At 36.3% G+C, this 19,181-nt stretch overlaps 1 protein-coding gene and 1 non-coding gene across 2 annotated transcripts; one reads left to right on the forward strand and one right to left on the reverse strand.

Moving 5' to 3' along the window:
• The first annotated feature begins 12,806 nt into the window (after positions 1-12,806).
• On the forward strand, positions 12,807-12,913 carry LOC141636722 (small nucleolar RNA R71). Its single transcript, XR_012541313.1, has one exon. It is a non-coding gene; the product is annotated as a small nucleolar RNA R71 (small nucleolar RNA).
• Positions 12,914-16,072: 3,159 nt separating this feature from the next.
• On the reverse strand, positions 16,073-18,467 carry LOC141632963 (protein FAR1-RELATED SEQUENCE 2-like). The gene is made up of 6 exons (XM_074445462.1): positions 18,292-18,467; positions 17,366-17,966; positions 17,198-17,250; positions 16,925-16,993; positions 16,742-16,814; positions 16,073-16,540 (listed from the first exon to the last, which is right to left on the reverse strand). The coding sequence occupies exons 1-6, from the start codon at positions 18,465-18,467 to the stop codon at positions 16,073-16,075; spliced, it is 1,440 nt and encodes a 479-aa protein (XP_074301563.1).
• Between the last annotated feature and the right edge of the window lie 714 nt (positions 18,468-19,181).

The following is a 19,181-nucleotide window of genomic DNA, read 5'->3' on the forward strand; positions in this document are numbered from 1 at the left end:
ATAATAATACAAAAGTATACCCTTTGATCCTTTTAGAGATTTATATGTCATTGCACTAACTGTGGAGGACACCAGCCCCAACAAGCTCCCACTTGTCCGTACAAGTGTACGTGCAATAACGTTATCCGCAATTACTGGAGGACACCGGCTCCAACAGTTCCCGCTCCCTATGCTCGAAAAACGTGAGTGAGGTGAGAAACCATCTCATCTCGCAATGCCAAGTGTATTTGCTTGGGTAGTGGGCCCCACTAGGTTGCATTGTAGTCGAGAAAGACCGTATTTGCCATTGTGGACCTTTGTTTGGTATTGTGGCTAAAATTTGAATTTTTGCCTTTTGTGACGGTCTTATGTCTGACAAAATAAGCGCTTGTTTGGGCTTAAATTGAGTCAGTTTGCCTTGAAATGGACCTTATTGGTAGTTTAGGTCACCTTGATGTGTGATAAAATCACGCTTGCCTTTTTTGCGGTCGACTTTGAATTTTTGACCGGTTTGTGCTCAATTTGGCGTATAAATTACCTTTTTGAGCCGTAGAAAAATTCCTCACTGCATTGGGAATGTATTTTTTGTTGTCGGTGGACCTTGTTTGGGTCTTGAGATGTCATTTTGGTTTGTTGTATGAGTTGAACCTCGTTAAAGTGAACCCAGATTAACATGGTATTTGCCCATAGTCACTTGTATGAGGTGACGTCTCGAAGTGACTAGAGTGTGATGCGATTGATGGCAAGTTAAAGTGCCATAGAGCCATGTGAGATGACTAGTCGATCACATAGGCAGACTGTTAGGAACACTCAGTCGGGCAGTGACCGCTTATAGAGTTCTGGCAAATTTATAAAGCTTGGTCATGGCGAGAGCTACTATAGTATTTTAATGAGTCGATTCTTTTGACTAAAGACTGTTCGCCTAAGGTGGCACAGTTTCAGATTAACTTTGATTTATGTTTCTACGACCTTCGTAAATGGGGTCAAATGGGCATATTTTGGGTTATGATGGCTATGGCTAGTCGAAGGGAATAGTGCGATAGGAATTGTCCACCCTTGTCTTGTCGGGTTAAAACAATATCTCAGGGCCACTCGAGGAGTAATGAACTGGAAATGCGTGGCCACGCTCGGAAGGTATCTATGGTAGATAATTCCGGTCAAATCAGTTATTATCCAGATCGAGGAAACCACTCTTGATATGATCACTTGCAAGTACGACCTGAAAGATGCCTTGCATTGAGTAGGAGATAGTAATAGGACAAGAGAATTGGTGACTCACACTTGTCGAGGACAAGTGGGAGATTGGTGGAGTGTCCCCGACAATAATGCGATCACAATTATCGATCATGATGATCACATGTTTAAATCTCATTTTTAAGAATACGTAAGGGATGATTCATTATATAGTCAACTGATCAACATTAATCGGTAACGATTGGCTTGCTAGAGTTTGACGTTCATCGCCGTCGTGGGACGGTGGTGGTCAGTTGATCCCTTAAGGTCACACCTAAAGGATGATGCCCTAATCTGTAAAGTTGATTAATTGTATGACGATACAAGTTAATCAATTCCTTAAAATTGAACAATTCAATTTGAGAGAGAGAATATTGATATCTTATAATAATGGGATTAAATAAGAATTATTTTAGTAATTGAAATATTTTATTACTAAAATTGTTTATTGTTTGTGAAACAATAGAGATAATAATGAATGGTTAATTATAATTACAAGATGTTGTGAATTATAATTAAATGACACATTTTATTTATGTGATCAAGTATCACTAGTCAATTTGTTGAATGTAATTTAATTAATTTATAAAATGATATTTATGTGATAAATGTGCATTAAAATTAATTAATAACATGTAGCATACTACATGTGACATATTGTGTGACAAATGACAAATTGACAAAATAAAATGGTAGTCCATTTTAAGTAGGTGGACCAAATTGGAGGAGTATGTAGTGGGTTGTGCTTATATTATTTTATGTGATAGAATTTAAATAATAAGCCTATAGTACACTAGCCTTACATGCCTAAGGTTTTGAGAAGAACAAAAGAAAAAGTGAAGGACCATATATTGGTCCTCCAACCCTCCAAAAACCGTGTACCCTACACACTATAAGGACAAGTTTTTGTTCTTTATTCATCTCTTTATGCATGTTCATTTATTCACATGCATTTTCTCTTTCACATATTCATTTCTCCTTCATCAAAACATGAGATTTTTGATTCAAATTGTTCATAGAAATTACTAATATTATTAATGTAATATATGAGTATTAGTAATCAATTTTAAGGTAAACTACTAAACTAATATCTAGCTAATATTATTTAGTAGGGATAAGGGATAATCTTGGGTGCAATCAAGAGGAGTGGCTTCTATACTTGAGGTCTTTGGAGGATCATCCTAACATATGGAAAGCTCAAGAACAAGTGAGGTAGGAGACTTCACTTGTGCCCAAAATATCCGAAAAACTCACATCTAAGGAATTATTTTTCTCCTTACTCTTGCATTTGTTTTGCATGCATAAGATCTTTAGGTTTTATGACTAAAACTTTAAACCAAAATATGTGATATTTAAAATATGATTTCCAACAGATAGGTGATGGATCAAAAATGCAAGGATTCATAGGCTCGTATTTCATCAAACATAACATGTGCATAAGATGAAATCACAACAAGCAAGCAAATAAATTATGAAACGATATTAGATTAAGCATGTACCATTCCCCATGTTTGTTTCCCCTAATTCCCCATTAACCCTAGCTAGGAGACTACTCACTCCTTATCAAGTTCCACATGCTAATAAGATTGTCAATCAAACTAACAAAGCAAAACATGATGTATAAATGAAAGTAATTAACAATAATTAAACAAGGGTAAAAGGAATTATACCTATGAAGACGATTTCAAATAATAATGCAAAGAATAATAGAAGTACTTGATGTTTGATGGAAGGTTGTCAATCTCCCAAATAAACCCAAATAATGTTCTAACTACCCAAAATAAATAAAGAACAATAGAGAAATTAAGGAAAGATTAAGATGTGATTAATATTGATAAATTGTATTACAACTAAATTAAGACTAATTTTGTGACATTAAGAATGGATTAAGAGAATACTAAGAGAGCATGCTAATCTAGGTAGTACAATGGGGTATTTATACTAAAGATTAGGTATAAAGATTAGGGATACTAAGGGCTTAAATGGCTATTAAGACCCTAAGAAAAGTTGAGGAAATGCTCCACTTGAAGAAAATGAGCATATTCCCGTGCTAGTCTTGCCACGATCCGTGCGTCTTGAGGTAAGGCACGGGCTCTATGACTTAGGATCCGCTCGGATTCTGAGGAAGACGCTCGGATCATCATGCTGCAAGCCGCTCGTCTTGGCCATAAGACGCCCGGATCGTGCTCGATCCGCTCGATTTCTGGGCAGACAGCTTCTCTTCTTGTCCTCCTTAACAATCCGCAAGGATCATCTCGGGGATGCAAGGATCCTTTCATCATTGCCCATTTCACTTTATTATCTACTTAGGCCTCTAGTATTGGTCTTCTCTTTGATGCTTGGTCATTAGATGCGATCCATTTAGCTCCATTTCGCCATGTAAATGCAAAATTAGCCATCCTTTCCTACCAAGGAGACAAAACCCAATTATGCACTATAAAGCATGGGAACGAGGTTAATTCGGGGACTAAATGTGCTCAAATATGAGTCACATCAAACATCCCCAAACCGAAACTTTACTCGTCCCGAGTAAAGAGGTGACTAAAACTAGGACCTTTATTTAAACTAACCTACTAATATAGCCGATATGAGACAATTAGCGGGTCTCACTCCGCCCCTTCAACTCACAACAAGACAACCATGAGGTAGGATGCCTTCTTGTAAGGCAAGGCAGGGCTTGCCAAAATGACGATACATCCAAGCATTAAGCACACAAAAGCAAGTAATGGATGCATCTACAAAAATGAATAGCCACTTTCCTCATCTAAGTGGCGGAAATTATCTACAAGGAAAACAATCTAAGGGTACACACTCCATTATAGATACGGTTTCTTCAAGCTACTAAGCCTAGGAGGATACCAATAAATCACCTCTAAGTTGTGTCAAGCTAGGGTACCTTTGTCCTCAATCGTTAAATACTTTTGTCAAGAGTAGACTCCTTATGGTGTTAGAAACACTGGAGGATCGCGTAATTCCCCTTCTTTCCTAGACAAGAAGAAGGGTCGTCCCTTCTCCACCATGCATAAAAGTGGGTTCAATGGATAAAGGGATCAATATGTTTTTGAGTTTCATATGGTAGTTTGCTTTTGTTGTTGTTTATCCCCCCAATTTCTTGTGACATTTGATATTTGGAGATCAATTTCTTTTTGCTATTTCTTTGATGTTTGGCATTTCAATACTTGACAATTTCAACTTTTTTCATTTTCTTTTGAATATTTTCAAAGTCACCCCAATTAGTAACGAGGGTGCCTTTTATTTGAAGCATAGGAGTTCTTATTTTTGTACTCCTCTTTTCTTTGATGCAAATTGCAAACTTTTTCAGTTCTTTTTATTGCTTGAACTTAAATTTGAACAATTTTTGTGCCCATTCCCTTTTGTTGACAAAATGTGGTAGAATGTGGAAGATGGTTGAATGGCTTCAAAGGTCACCTTGGAATAAACGGTAGCCAAGGAGTTATCACACCACAAGGTACTCTTGACTAGGCCTTAATCCATGGGTCAAAGGATACAAGCACGCCACATCCTAGGGTGTTTTAGAAGCATTCTAGTGAGCAAAGTCTCAAGGAGAAAAAGTATCTACAAGGGCCTTATATACACTTGTCAAGTTTCCAAAATAGATGTTTTCACAAAACTTTTCTAAAATGCAACTTTATGCCATGATGCAACTAACATTTATACAACCTAATGCATATGCTTCTACCAACTAGTATGCCATATAAGCTAAATGCAATTCCTACAATCACATTATTTCATACCGCATCAATCAAAATAAATCCACATAGTCATTAACATAAAGTGAAAAAAGGGGATTGAAAAGATCATACCATGTGGTCTTCATAATCCTCATGTCTCGGATATGGCGTAGTCGATCAATGTGAAAAAGGATAAACAAACAAACAAACAAATATTTACAAAATATATAATTCTACACTATAAAGGAATGAACATGTTTTTGGTTTTTGGAATTTTTAAATTTTTATGGGTTTTTGTTTATGAAATAAAAGGACATGTTTTTGTATTTTTCAAAAAATTTCAATTTTTATCATTTTTGTTTTAAAAGTCAAGTTAGAATTTCTCATCCCCACACTAGTATGGGCATTGTCTTCAATGACCAATACAATAGGAAATTATGCAAGCTAATATGAGAATGCATGATTTCTACACTAAATGCAAACTACATGACATATACACAAGTGATGCATTCTATACTACACTATATGATGAATGAATTTATTGGTTGGAGAGCATAATTTGAATTGACTCCCAATGCTTGTGCTTAAACTTCCCCAAACCAAGTAAGACACTATTGCTAGTGTAAAAATAGGGGATTTCTTGCACAAAAATGCAATGCAGGAAACTAATTTGTCATTTTCGATTTTCAAAGTGGAAACAATATAAGACACCTTAATGGAACCGAGGTAGGAGTCCTCTAAGTGTTGCTACGACTTAAAACCCAATGATCGAGATTTAAAAATTAGAAATAAGAGATATAAACAAAGCTAAGAGGAGGTGTAGGAAACTCATAATGGATTGTGGTATCCTCCAAAAGCTTGTCATACCTCAATTGTCGCTCATTGCGACATCCTCATCACTATCATCGTCATCATCATCTTCCTCATTATTATCATCATCATCTACCTCCATGGACCCGGAGGCTTCACCGTCATCTTCATCACCTGAGCTTTCCATTTCTTCCTCTTCTTCCTCATGGCAAGAGTAGCTACCTTCCCCGTTCTTAACAACAATCTCCCTCCCCTTAGCAACTTCACCATCCAAGTTGGCATCTCTAGGAGCATTCGGGAAAAATACCTCCCTATCCGCCCAACTAGGCAAAGGACATGTAGGATCAAAGAGTCCTTGCCTAGCTAGATGAAGGAGGGGCGGATATTGAGCTCAGTAGGCATTGACTCGGTCTTCATAAGCTTGCTTATGCATATGCTGCAATAATTGAGTCAACTACTCTTTGCCTACCTCAACATTTGTGCCACTTGGTGTGAATTCTTGATAGTTAATTGGATAAGGTGGAGTCACAATAGAGGAGAAGGGAAGTAGGTAGCTTGGACTTCGGACATTGATGCGGCAAATCTTGCTTGGCAAGATGAAGGACTTAGCTTCTTTAGTGAGCCACTCAAATTTGTTGTCAAGATTATCATTCTTGAGCCAATGAAACTTGTTGATCATAGTGGCTAAATCAAGAAGATTGCCACCTCTAACCGGTTTATATGTCTTGTCTTTGTTAAAATCCTGGTTGAAGTGTTTGGCTAACCATGTTACTATGCCTCAATTAACAATAAAATCCGCCCCATCTTTCCCACGGTCAATTTCAAGCCACCGATCAATTAGGAGTTGAAGTATGTTGTATTCCTTGGTGAACTTTTTGTTGACATTCATGGTGGATTCTAGGCAGACAAAGTCGAGCTCGGTGAAATGATTGGTGCCCTTTCTTGCAATTAAAGTGTTGCCCACAACCTTATGCCACACTCTTATGCCCGGATGGTGGACATAAAGAACATGACACTCATGGAAGGACTCAAATTTTCTCCCGGTGATTGCTTTCCATAGAGGTGCGGGATCATATTTCAAGGGCTTTTTCTCATAATGAGAATGTTCTTCAAGACCAAACACTTTGCCAACTCACTTATCGACATTCGTCTATCCACATTTTCAAGGCGGAATTCAATATTTTTCCGAGTCTCTACCTTAGTCACCTTTAAAGAGCTTACAAAATTTCATGTTAAGGGAGGGGTAGGTTAATTCTTGCATGTCAAAGAGTGTTTTCAACTTCATAGACTCGAAAAAATTCTTCGTCCTCTCAAGAACACCCAACTTATCTAAGGCATCATGGCATATGAATTTGGTAGGCAAAATAGTTTTTCTAGCAAGGGATACAAATGCTTTCCTATGAGAATCGTTTATGAAAGTTATCTCCGGATAATCTTGTAATTGTTCAATGACCGGAGTAGGAGTAGCTTCCACCATAGGAGTAGCGATTTCTTGACTTTCCACCCTTTCTTGATACACTACCATAGCCTTTGAGGCTAAAAGATCTTGTTGCCTTTTTGGAAAGATTGGAGGTTGTGGGTGCCTTGCTTCCACCTTTAGTTCTTGCCATGTCTTCTCCTTTTCAAGATTGTATCAACAAAACAAAGCTTTGCTTGAATGCTTCTAGTCTCCTCAAGCTCCAATTAATCCTAATCGATTTTGGGGTTTTCGAATTTGCCTTGAAACCCTAGAAAATCGATTCAATTTTTGAGGATTTTGATGTTTGGTTGGTGTTTTGTTGATGAAGGAGTAATTTGATTATGATTTTAGGAAGTTTGGGTTTAATTTTGGTGAATTTGGTTGAGGATTTTGAGTTTTGTTGATGAGGGGATTGAGGGTTTTGACGGAGAAAGGGTGTGTGTTTGTGTTTGAATAAGATAGAAATAATTTGGGGAAGGAGGGTTAATTCCGTGTTATAGCATTCAGCAGTAGGAGACTGGCGGATTTCTTTGAAGACGCTCGGATTCTTAAACAGCGAGCTCAGGAATTTCTAACCCATGCTGAGACGAGTGAATTCTTTAGGAGATGGGCGGATTTCTGCAGGAGACGAGCGGATTCACTTGGGGATGCTTGGATTTATAGACAGTGTGGACTCTAAGTTTTTGCACAGGCCAAGACGCGCATATTGCTCCTGAGACGAGCGGATTCAGACTAAGACGGGCGTCTTATTTGTAATTTGCCCATATTCTTAAACAACCCCAATTTTTTCAATATCAGCACACCCAAGACGAGCCTCTTAGAGCCAGAACGCTTAGATTTCTCCCAAGATAAGCGGGTTCTCTCTGGGGACGCTCGGATCTCTTCCTGCACCCACGAGTTCAGGTCCACCCGTGAGGATCTTCATTTCCCATATCATTCTTTCTTCATTCATTTGTTCATCATTGTGGGTGCACTATGAAGGCCCGGTTAGCCTAGGCAATTGCTATCCCAACACTAAAGCAAACACTACACATAAAAAAACATTAGAATCCCTCCCTCACTTTCTCTCATAATGAAAATCTTGATCAAAGTATGAAATTGAAAATCCAAAATTGACAAAAAATTCAATATAAGATGTAAAATGCAAGTTAAGGGTTAGAATATTTACAAATAGTGGTTTTGGGAGGACTCCACCAAACTCTCACTCTTGAATGAGATGTCAAGGGGGCATAGCCAAGGTGTTGTTGATGTTTCCCAACACCTTATAGAAGTAGTCGAAGGCTTGTTCATTGTCATTGTAAAGATCTTCAATAGACCTTTGCACATTGTGTTCTTCATGGTGGTGACTCGAGTCAAGATGGTCACTAAAGCCTTGGTCTAAGGTCATAGCATTGCCAATGTAGGGATTGACCAATCCTTCAAATTCGTCATCCCATAGACCACATACTTCACTAGCTTGCTCCCCAATGGTATCATGAGTTGATGGAAACAACTCCTCTTTCTTGTTGTCATGGCCAATTACGCCTTCTTCTTCTCTTGTCATGATTGGTGGTGAGCTATTCAAGGTCTCATTGTTGTTGAAATTTCCTTGCTCTCCGGATAGAGCATCTTGAGGATTATCCACTTTCTTCTTCCATATGGGTGGTGATTCTTTACCCATAGCTTGATCTTTGCATTGAGATGCTAACTTCTTCCTATCACTTTCTAGGCTATAGTGATCAATCTTGAAACATGGCTCATGTAATCGGGGAGCTCTCATTGTCTTGTCAAGATTAAAAGTGATTGTTTTATCTCCTACTTCAAGTGTGAGCTCTCCATGTTTCACATCAATTACCGCTCCCGCAGTATGCAAGAAAGGTCTTCCTAAAATGATAGGAATCACTACTACAAATGAGCATTTGGACCACGGCTAAATTTGTGGCGCAAGTGCTAAATTTCCGTGGCTAAATCATTTTTCCACGGGAATACCTTCCATGACGCAAGTGGTCGTGGCAAAGAGATAGCCACGAGAAAAACAAGAACGTGGCTGTTATTGGATTTTTGGCCACATATTCTTTCATGGCTAATAACTCCCGTGGCCAAAAAAATTTCCCGTGGCAAACAATATATATGAAAATTAAATAAACAAAACGTAAAATAATTTGTTTTTTTTTTCACAATGTATATTTTATCATATATGGAACCGTGACAATCTAGGTACTTGTTTTGCTAGTTAACTCGATCCATTTGAACGTTAACATGTTTTCACTAGTCATGCAACCGTGCACATCGGAGAGACTTCCCAGGAGGTCACCCATCCCAACACTACTCTCATCTGAGCACGCTTAACCATGGAGTTCTTTTGACGTGTTACCGAAATTGAAAGTTAACTTTGTTGATATAATTAGCACATTGAATCCTTTAAAGTTATTTTTATCTTTCATGATTTACCTTTAATACTATTTAATTACAAAAATATGATTTACAAACTTTTGCAAAAAAAAAAAAAAACATTATTTTGGCCAAAACAATCAAATTTTCTATGTTAACCTCCCGACTATAATTTTGTCGTAATTTTTTTTTTTTTTTTGCTGAAGTCAACAAAACCATTTTCTCCAAAAAGTAACCTTAATCCTTTTATCCTAACATTTTTTTATTTCTTTAGTTTATCAACATTCTTATTTTTATTTCTCGTGTACTCATTTTTTTTGTATATTTTTCTACGCAAATTCTATAGTATGACCGTCGTACTTGCGATATGAAAAATGTGACCATTATTTTGTAAAATAATGACAACTTTTGATAACTAATGGTCTTTTTTTTTCCCCAATGTGGTCCTTATTAACAAAAAAGTAGTCAGTTTTTACCCAAAAAACCCGAAAAAGACTGTCGTACACCAAAATCGTTTATTTTCTTCAACTGATTTCACTTTGTTATGATTTATCGTTTCTTTTCTCAAATATTTCACATGATTTTCACTTGTGACATTAAATTATTATAGTTTCTATATTTTCCCTGTTATGCGCTCATTTTCAATTGAAAAAATTCACCATATTGAATTTTTATATTGATAATTTTTCCAATATGTTTTTTTGTTAATTGATTTGTGGGAGATAATTTTTTTTACTTCCATTTTTTAGCACACTTATTTTATTTAATCAATTTTGTAATCTAATTTTTGTTTGTTTTTCACTCCTAAAAAAATTTACCCAAATTTATTTTCTCAACAAGTTAAATATTATATGAAATTCAAAATTTTCTATAAATATCGTAGAAATAAAGTTGTAAATCTACTTTTCAATGAAACAGTTTGACAATATATTAATTTTAGATTTCTCTAAGATATATGGTAAATAACTTATTTATTTAAATTGATATGCTATCTCTTTAAATGTGATACAATCATTTACTATTGTTATTAAAGATTATAAAGTTTTAATTTAGAAATTAAAGAAATTAAAAGAAATTTACGACTTTATTAAACAAAATTATATATTAAAACAAATTTCTTAAATTAGCAATCTTTTTTAAAATCTACAAAACATAATTGTGTTTTGTAAAAAAAAAACAATCAAAAAATTTAGACGATATACTTTTCTTTGCTTACATATAAGTTTATAAAATTTTAAAATTTCTTATTAAAATAAATAAAACAATAAAAAATGCTAGTTAAATTAATCAAAGTGTTTCCAAAATTTTATATTTAAATGTATTTTCATATTATTTATATTTGTTAAATTTCATTTAGATTTTGTATTTTTTATCAAGCAATTTTTAGGTTTGCCTTAACATGAAAATATCTGAATTTAAGTCGGAAAAGATACTCTCCACGGGTGTTTGTTTGTTCGTGGTTAAATTTTTTTTTTGCCACGGGACATTTCGTGGCTAAATAAAATTTCGCCACGCGTGTGACATAGCTCGCGGCTAAAAAGTTTATTTGCCACGGTTGTAGCCTAATTTCTGGCACAAGTGACTTTTTGCTAGGAGAAAAGTTATCTCGTGGCATAAAAAACTTTCCAAAATAATGAATAAGTTTTTTCTGTGGCTAAGCAGAATTTAGCCACGAATTATAAACTCTCGTGGCATAATTCGTGGCGCAAGTGACACTTTGTTGTAGTGAATGTTGGAATCCTCCTCCATGTCGACAATGACAAAATCTACCGGGATAAAGAATTTGCCAATTCTTACGCGCACATCCTCCCATATCCCTAGAGGTATCTTTGTTGATCGATCCGCCATTTGAAGCGCAATGTTCGTGCATTTGAGTTCTCCCATTCCTAGCCTCTTGCACACCGAGTATGGCATGACACTTACACTTGCTCCAAGGTCACATATTGCTTTGTTGATTGTAGTGTCGTCAATGGTGCATGGAATAGAGAAGCTTCCCGGGTCTTTGAGTTTTAGAGGGAAACTTCCTTGTAGAATAGCACTACTCACTTTAGTGAATGCAATAGTCTCTAGTTTCCAGATGGATTTCTTCTCTGTAAGAATATCTTTCATGTATTTTGCATAGGCCGGAACATGATTGATCAATTCCGTGAATGGGATTGAGACTTCTAAGTTCTTCACAATTTCCATGAACTTTTCAAGTTGTTCATCAAACTTAGGCTTAGCTTGACGACTTGGGAATGGAAGTCTAATCACAATAGGCTTTTTCTCCTTAGCCTTCGCTTCATTCTTCCTCTTTGAAACTTCATTGGCGGTGGGTTCTTCTTCCTTAGAGTTCTCAACTCTTTGCTTGTCACTAGCCTCCACAATGTCTTCATCAATTGGCTTCTTCGGCCCTTGATATCTTGTACCACTCCTCAAAAGGATGGCATTCACCGTTTCATGTCTTGGGGGATTAATTGTCTTGAGGTGGTAATTGCCCCTTTTGTCTTTGAGAGCTAGAAGATTCTAATTGAGACATTTGGGTTTCTAACATCTTGGTGTGGGCTAGTATGTTGTTGATGATGATGTCTTTTGCTTGGGTATATTTTTGCATTTGAGTGAAAAATTCTTATTGATTCTTTTGCATTTGGAGGACCGCTTTTTGAACATAAAAGCCTTGGTCATTTGTTTGATTGTATGAAGGTTGATTTTGATAACTTTGGCTTTGGTTGAAAAAGGGTCTTTGAGCTTGATTTCTCATTGGAGGTGGGGTGTATGTTGGTTGAGGGTTTTAAACGTTTTGGCTCTTGTATGAAATATTGGGATGGAATTTGGTATTCTCGTCGTAATAGTTGGAATAAGGGGTGCCATATTTGTATGCGTGGAAAGCACTCACTTGTTCACGTGTTCCCCTACATTCACTTTGGTCATGTCCCAAAGTTCCACAACTCTCACATACTCCACTTGGAATTGAGGATGATGCCACCATAGCATTAACATGTTGTTTAGGTCATTTGGAAGCTTCATCAAGCTTAGCCATGGTGTCAATGTGAGCACTTAGTTGAGCACACAATTGTGTGATGTAGTTTACCTCATGCTTTCCTCCTCTAGTAGCCTTTCGAGGTCTACTATATTGTGAATTATGAACCGCCATCTCTTCGATTTTGGCCCATGTTTGATTGTCATCAACTTCGATAAACATCCCATTTGATCCCATGTTGAGGATATTGCGGGAATCTTCATATAGACCATTCCAAAATTCTTGCACAAGGAACCACTGGCTAAGTCCATGGTGTGGACAAGAACGACAAGTCTCCTTAAATCTCCCCCATGCCTCATACAATGTTTCCTCATGTCTCTACTTGAACCCGGTGATTTGGACTCTCAACATGTTAGTCTTCTCCGGGGGATAAAATTTCTTGTAGAAAGCAAGTGCCAACTTCTTCCATGAATCAATACCAAAAGTAGCCTTGTCTAGGTTCTTTAGCCATTGCTTTGTGGTACCAATCAAAGAAAAATGAAATAATACCCATCGGATTTGGTCTTGAGTAACTCCGGTTTGAGAAATCGCATCACAATAGTCACAAAAATTTTCCATATGTGAATGAGGGTCTTCACTAGGAATCCCTCCAAATTGACTTCTCTCAACTAATTGCATGAATGCGAATTTGGCAATGAAATTAATGGTTAGATGTTGTGGTGTAGGAGTACCATTTGGTAGGTTCTCCTCGGTTGTTACGGAGTGTGATGAAAATTTAGGCATTGTGGGTTGATTTTGTGGTGGGTTTTGTATTGGGTTGTCCTCTCCTTCTCTTGCAAAAGGGTTGATGAACTCAATGTTATTTGGTTGAATGTCCACAATCTCACCAATACCTACAACTCTTGAAGTACCTCTAGTAACTCTTCTATTGTTGGTTAAGGTCCTTTCAATTTCGAGATCAATAGGCAATAGATTACCTTGTGATCTCCTAGTCATGCAAAATATCAAACAACTTGAAAACAATTATAACAACCTTGAGGAGTTTTACTTCCCCAAGGTAAAGAAAGACACAACTAAAAATAATTAATCAAGTTAACACCGTCCCCGGCAACGGCGCCATTTTTGGCCCGGTTCAAACTCGTCGTCAAAAGTTACCAACAAAAATAATATTTATAACTTTAAAAACTACTCTTAGTAAAGAGACAAGTAAAGGTCGGATCCCAAGGGATGGGTACTGATGTAGGATTCTCAATTGCAAATGGTTGTGTCTTAGGGTGTCACAATTTGGGTTGAGGTAGGAGATAAACTAAACTAATTAACAAGATGAAAGTAAAGTAATAAAAAAAACAAGGTAATTAAAAGGAGATGTAAACAATTGATAAAAAGCACTAGGGTGTCATGGGTTCACAGGGGATTCATGGGAATTGATCATACAAACATGTTCTCAATTATATGCAAGCACTTATTGTTATGATTGGATCGAGTTGGTGTATAAGCTTACAATCCCTAAGAAGGTTTGGGTCCCGGAGCAGAATCGATTAGATTGTACAACACCTACAAGTCGACTTAATCCTTCCTATTCAACTATATGCATGGTCTAATGAGGCTCGAGTTGGTTTATATGCTTACAAGCCTCATTGAAAAGATAAGTGATGGATCAAAAAATGCAAGGATTCATAGGCTCGCATTTCATCGAACAAAACATGTGCATAAGTTGAAATCACAACAAGCAAGCAAATAAATTATGAAAATATATTAGATTAAGCATGAATCATTCCCCATGTTTGTTTCCCCTAATTCCCCATTAACCCTAGCTATGAGACCAGTCACTCATTATCAAGTTCAACATGGTAATAAGATTGTCAATCAAACTAACAAAGCTAAACATGATGAATAAATGAAAGTAATTAACAATAATTAAACAAGGGTAAAAAGAATTATACCTATGAAGATGATTCCAAATAATAATGCAAAGAATAATAGAAGTACTTGATGATTGATGGAAGGTTGTCAATCTCCCAAATAAACCCAAATAATCTTCTAACTACCCAAAATAAATAAAGAACAATAGAGAAATTAAGGAAAGATTAAGATGTGATTAATATTGATAAATTGTATTACAACTAAATTAAGACTAATTTTATGAGATTAATAATGGATTAAGAGAGTACTAAGAGAGCATGCTAATCTAGATAGTACAATGGGGTATTTATACCAAAGATTAGGTACTAAGGGCATAAATGACTATTAAGACCTTAAGAAAAGTTGAGGAAATGCTCCTCTCGAAGGAAATGACCATATTCCCGTGCTAGTCTTGCCACGATCCGTGCGTCTTGAGGTAAGGCACAGGCTCTCTGACTTAGGATCCGCCCGGATCCTGGGAAAGACGCTCGGATCATCATGCTGCAAGCCGCTCGTCTTGGCCACAAGACACACGGATCATGTTGCTGGGAGACGCCCGGATCGTGCTCGATCCTCTCGGATTCCTGGGCAGACAGCTTCTCTTCTTTTCCTCCTTAACAATCCCCAAGGATCATCTCGGGGATGCAAGGATCCTTTCATCATTGCCCATTTCACTTTATTATCTACTTAGGCCTCTAGTATTGGTCTTCTGTTTGATGCTTGGTCATTAGATGCGATCCATTTAGCTCCATTTCGCCATGTAAATGCAAGATTAGCCATGCTTTCCTACCAAGGAGACAAAACCTCAAAGAATATGCAAAACAGGAAACTAAAGATAGTAAGTGACCCAATTATGCACTATAAATCAGGGGAACGAGGTTAATTCGGGGACAAAATGTGCTCAAATATGAGTCACATCACAAGGACATTTAACAACATTTGTACAAGGAAAATATATAAAAAATAAATAAAATTAACCTAGAGAAAAGAGAAAGATAAAAAGGGAAAATAGAAAGGATGAAGATGAAGAAGGAAGATGAGGCATGGAGAAATCAGGAATTTGATGTATAATTGTGATGAATTTAAGTTTGGTACGTCAATATATTTATGGAAATTTGGCACGTCAATTATTGTAAATTATAGTTTTTGTAAAATTGTGGTTATTATAAAGCATAACTTTTTATTATTGTAAAGCTTTCACGTGATTATTGTAATAGTGTAAGGTATTAAATGAACAAAATCACAACAATTGCGAAATAGATTCAAAATCAATTATTGTAAAGTATAACCTTGGTAATTGTAAAACTCTAACACAATTATTGTAATTATGCGGTTATTGTAAAGTATAACCTTAACTATTGTAAAGCTTTTCACACAACTATTGTAATATTTGCAAGGCATTCCATGAACAAAATCACAACTAAGAAACATTGATTACAAATTTATTATAGAATTATAGTAAAGTAATTTTCCTATCATCAATTAGTGTGATGTATCATATTCATATTCCATTTTTATCTTCTTCTTCATCTTCATCTTCTTCCTCCAAAGCATGCTCAACAAATGGATTTGGACAGTTTCTCTTGTCATGGTTTCCCATTTGTTTGCAGTTATTACATAGCCTCTTCGGTTTGCTTGCCTTCTCAATTGACTTATCCTTGATTGATTTCATTCTCTTGCCACTTCCTTTATGTTTGCAATCTTTGGCAGAAGAACAGTAATATTTGATTTTGCTGAACAACCTAAGAGCATTTCCAGTTTATGTTCCTTTGTCAAGCTCTCTTTTGTTGGATTTATTTTCTCTCGGAATTGTAAAAGCATCAAACTTAGTTCCTTGATCTGGGTTTGAGGCATCGAGTTAATAACACTTATTGTTGCATAAAACTCAGACCATACTCTTGATAATTCAAACTTTCTCAAATCAGTGGGATCGTAGTCTTGCAATAACTTTTCATCCAGTCCATACAAAGGCTTTCTATATGATTTCTTCGTCCATCTGCTTTCGATGTACTGCTCCGGTATGCTATGCAATCCTTTTCCTGATATAATCCATATAATGTGTTTACAAAGGATTCCTTTCCTCTCAAACATCTTGCATGTACATGTTGTTTCCTTTGATTCGTTATTGTGCGCAACCTGCATTACAGTGTAGTTATTACAAAAGGTAAACATAGTTATTATATAGTTCAACGTGAATTATTTTATTCAGAATAGCAATGAACACCAAGGTAGAAGTCCATCAGTTTTTTTAATGTCCAAACACAGTTATTGTATTCTTTTATCACATTTATTGTACTTTAAAGTCAAAAGACAATTATGTTTATAAAATAAAATAACCTGAAATATTCTACCTTTCCTGTAGGCATCTTCAACACCCATAATGTCCATGTTTCCTTTCTCAGGAAATCCTCTAACGGCACACGAACAGGGAGTCGCTTGCACTTACTCTTGGAACTCAAAGAAAACAGTATGTGTGTAGATTTTAGAGGCATGTTTCTCAATCATTGTCTTAGAGGAAACATGTGGCAACGTGCTGTCACTTGCAGCATCAAGAAATCTCTGATTATAGCATTGTTGTTCCATTGCACTCTGAAAACGTAACCAAAATTCAACAAGTATGCCATCTATGCTCTAAAATATTTTGAAATAACTGTTTTGACTCTCTGATCTTTGTGTTGTTTTCAAAAGACAGCCTAAAGGCAAATTCCTAAAGTAAGCAGGTATCTATTTGTGCCTTTTGCCATACATGAATGTCAACAAAGTATTATCATTCAACTCAAAGTTACTAATCACTTGAGACCATTTTTCTTCAAACTCAATGGGTTCCAAGGTAGTATCCCAAACAACTGCACATATTCGTTCAACAAAGTCAGTCCCCTTACAAATCTGTGACTCAACTTTATCGGTAAGTTTTATCATTATATGCCACATGCAGTAGCGATGTCTTTATTTCTTGAATACAGAACGCACCCCGAGTTTAATTGTTGGAACTTGATCAGTAAGAATGAACTGAGGTTCCTTGTTGCCCATACAATCGAGGAACTTCTTAAACACCCATATGAATGACCCATCGTTCTCATGATCGACAAGTGCAGCAGCAAAAGTCACCGACTTTTTGTGGTTGTCAACACCAGTGAATGGGGTCAAGGCCATGTGGTACTTGTTAGTACCATAAGTAGGGTCAAAGGTGATGGTGTCCCCATAAAAGGAATAATTTATTCTTGTCTGTGCATCTCCCCAGAAGATTCTAGCCAAATAGTTATCCTCATCAACTTCATGAGCAAAGTAAAAGCCATCTTGTGACTTAGAGAGCCCCTTCAAATAATCGAGAAACATGTCAGCTTCCTTGTCACCTATGTAACATTTAATATTTCTTTTGAAATTCTTGAATTCCGTGAGAGATGCACCAATGTTTGCATACCCATTTGATTGTTCCGCCAGAATTTTAAATGTCTTGGTAGCACCGATGTTGCGTTTACAATAGTTAACAATTGTCTGCTTAATGTAAAGGTTAAGTGTTCTTAAATTTTTCTGGAATTCCCTTTCTTTGAGTGAGCAGAGTCTATGATTATGACCTTCATAAAACTTATCAATAGCATACCCTATTAGATCCTTAAGGTCATTGAATACAACACAAAACCGTATTTTTGCCTTGCAACCAAATCTTGTGTTTTTTGTTTTCTTTGGCTCTACAGATATTTTCCTCTTCTTTTTCTCTTTTATGTTTTAAAATTCAACAGCAGGTTTGTCCATGTCTGTTGCAGACCATTGATTTTTTTGTCTATCAGACCATCACGGAATCATGTTTGTGTGTACTGTCTTGGTATGAAACCACAAGCCACAGCATATAAATTGTAAAACTCTATTCCTCCTCCAGCTTTACAAACATTAACCCCAGAGCAGGCTTTAAACCATTTTCTACCATCCTACTCCACTCCTCACTACCACATGGAGTATATCTCAATCCAAGATTATGGATAGTATTTTCTCCTGTTTCGGACGCAACTGTAGGTGTAGACAAAGTTGTTTCATTGGTATTATTAATTGCAATGCCTGGAAACATTAAAACAATGAACTGTTGTAGTATTATTAATTTCAATATCTTAGATTCTATACAAAACAAAACAATCTCTGCATCACCACTTATTTTAATGTTATAATGCAGTTATTGTATAATATAAATCCAATTATTCTATCAGAGAGGGGAGCTTTTGTAGGGTAAAATCCGTATAAAACCCCCTTAAAATTAAGGTCTATAACGTAATTTTATCATGTGATTAATTGTCATAAACGAAAAAGAAGAGAAAACGATAAAAGAATAAGAATCAACCTTGGGTCCTATGCAAATCGGCCTAAGAACAGAAATCAATGTAGATTTCCTCCTAATTATTGCACCCAAGATCGTCTGAGCCTATGCCCCTTGTGCTAGAAATTGCTCTCTAATTGCCTTGCAATATTGAGAGAGCCTTTTGTCAGTTTTCTGATGTGAGATCTAGAATTTTTAGAGAAGAATGCTCCAAAACCCTAATTTTCTTTCAAATGAATATGATTAGGTCAAAAAGGAGAGAAGGTCTCTCCTTTTGTTCATTTCGGTCGACTGTGAGGTAGCTAGGGGAGGGAGTGGGCTTTCCACTTTCTCCTTATTTAACTCGTGGTCCGACTTGTATCGCTAAATGTATATGACGGGTTTTAATTATAAATCGTCACTCGTTATCGGATAATAAAATATCGACTAGTAACATGAATTAGTCGACATATTAATACTTGTCCGATAATG

This window comes from Silene latifolia, chromosome Y (genome assembly GCF_048544455.1).
Source record: "Silene latifolia isolate original U9 population chromosome Y, ASM4854445v1, whole genome shotgun sequence".
In the NCBI taxonomy this organism is placed as follows: Eukaryota; Viridiplantae; Streptophyta; class Magnoliopsida; order Caryophyllales; family Caryophyllaceae; genus Silene; species Silene latifolia.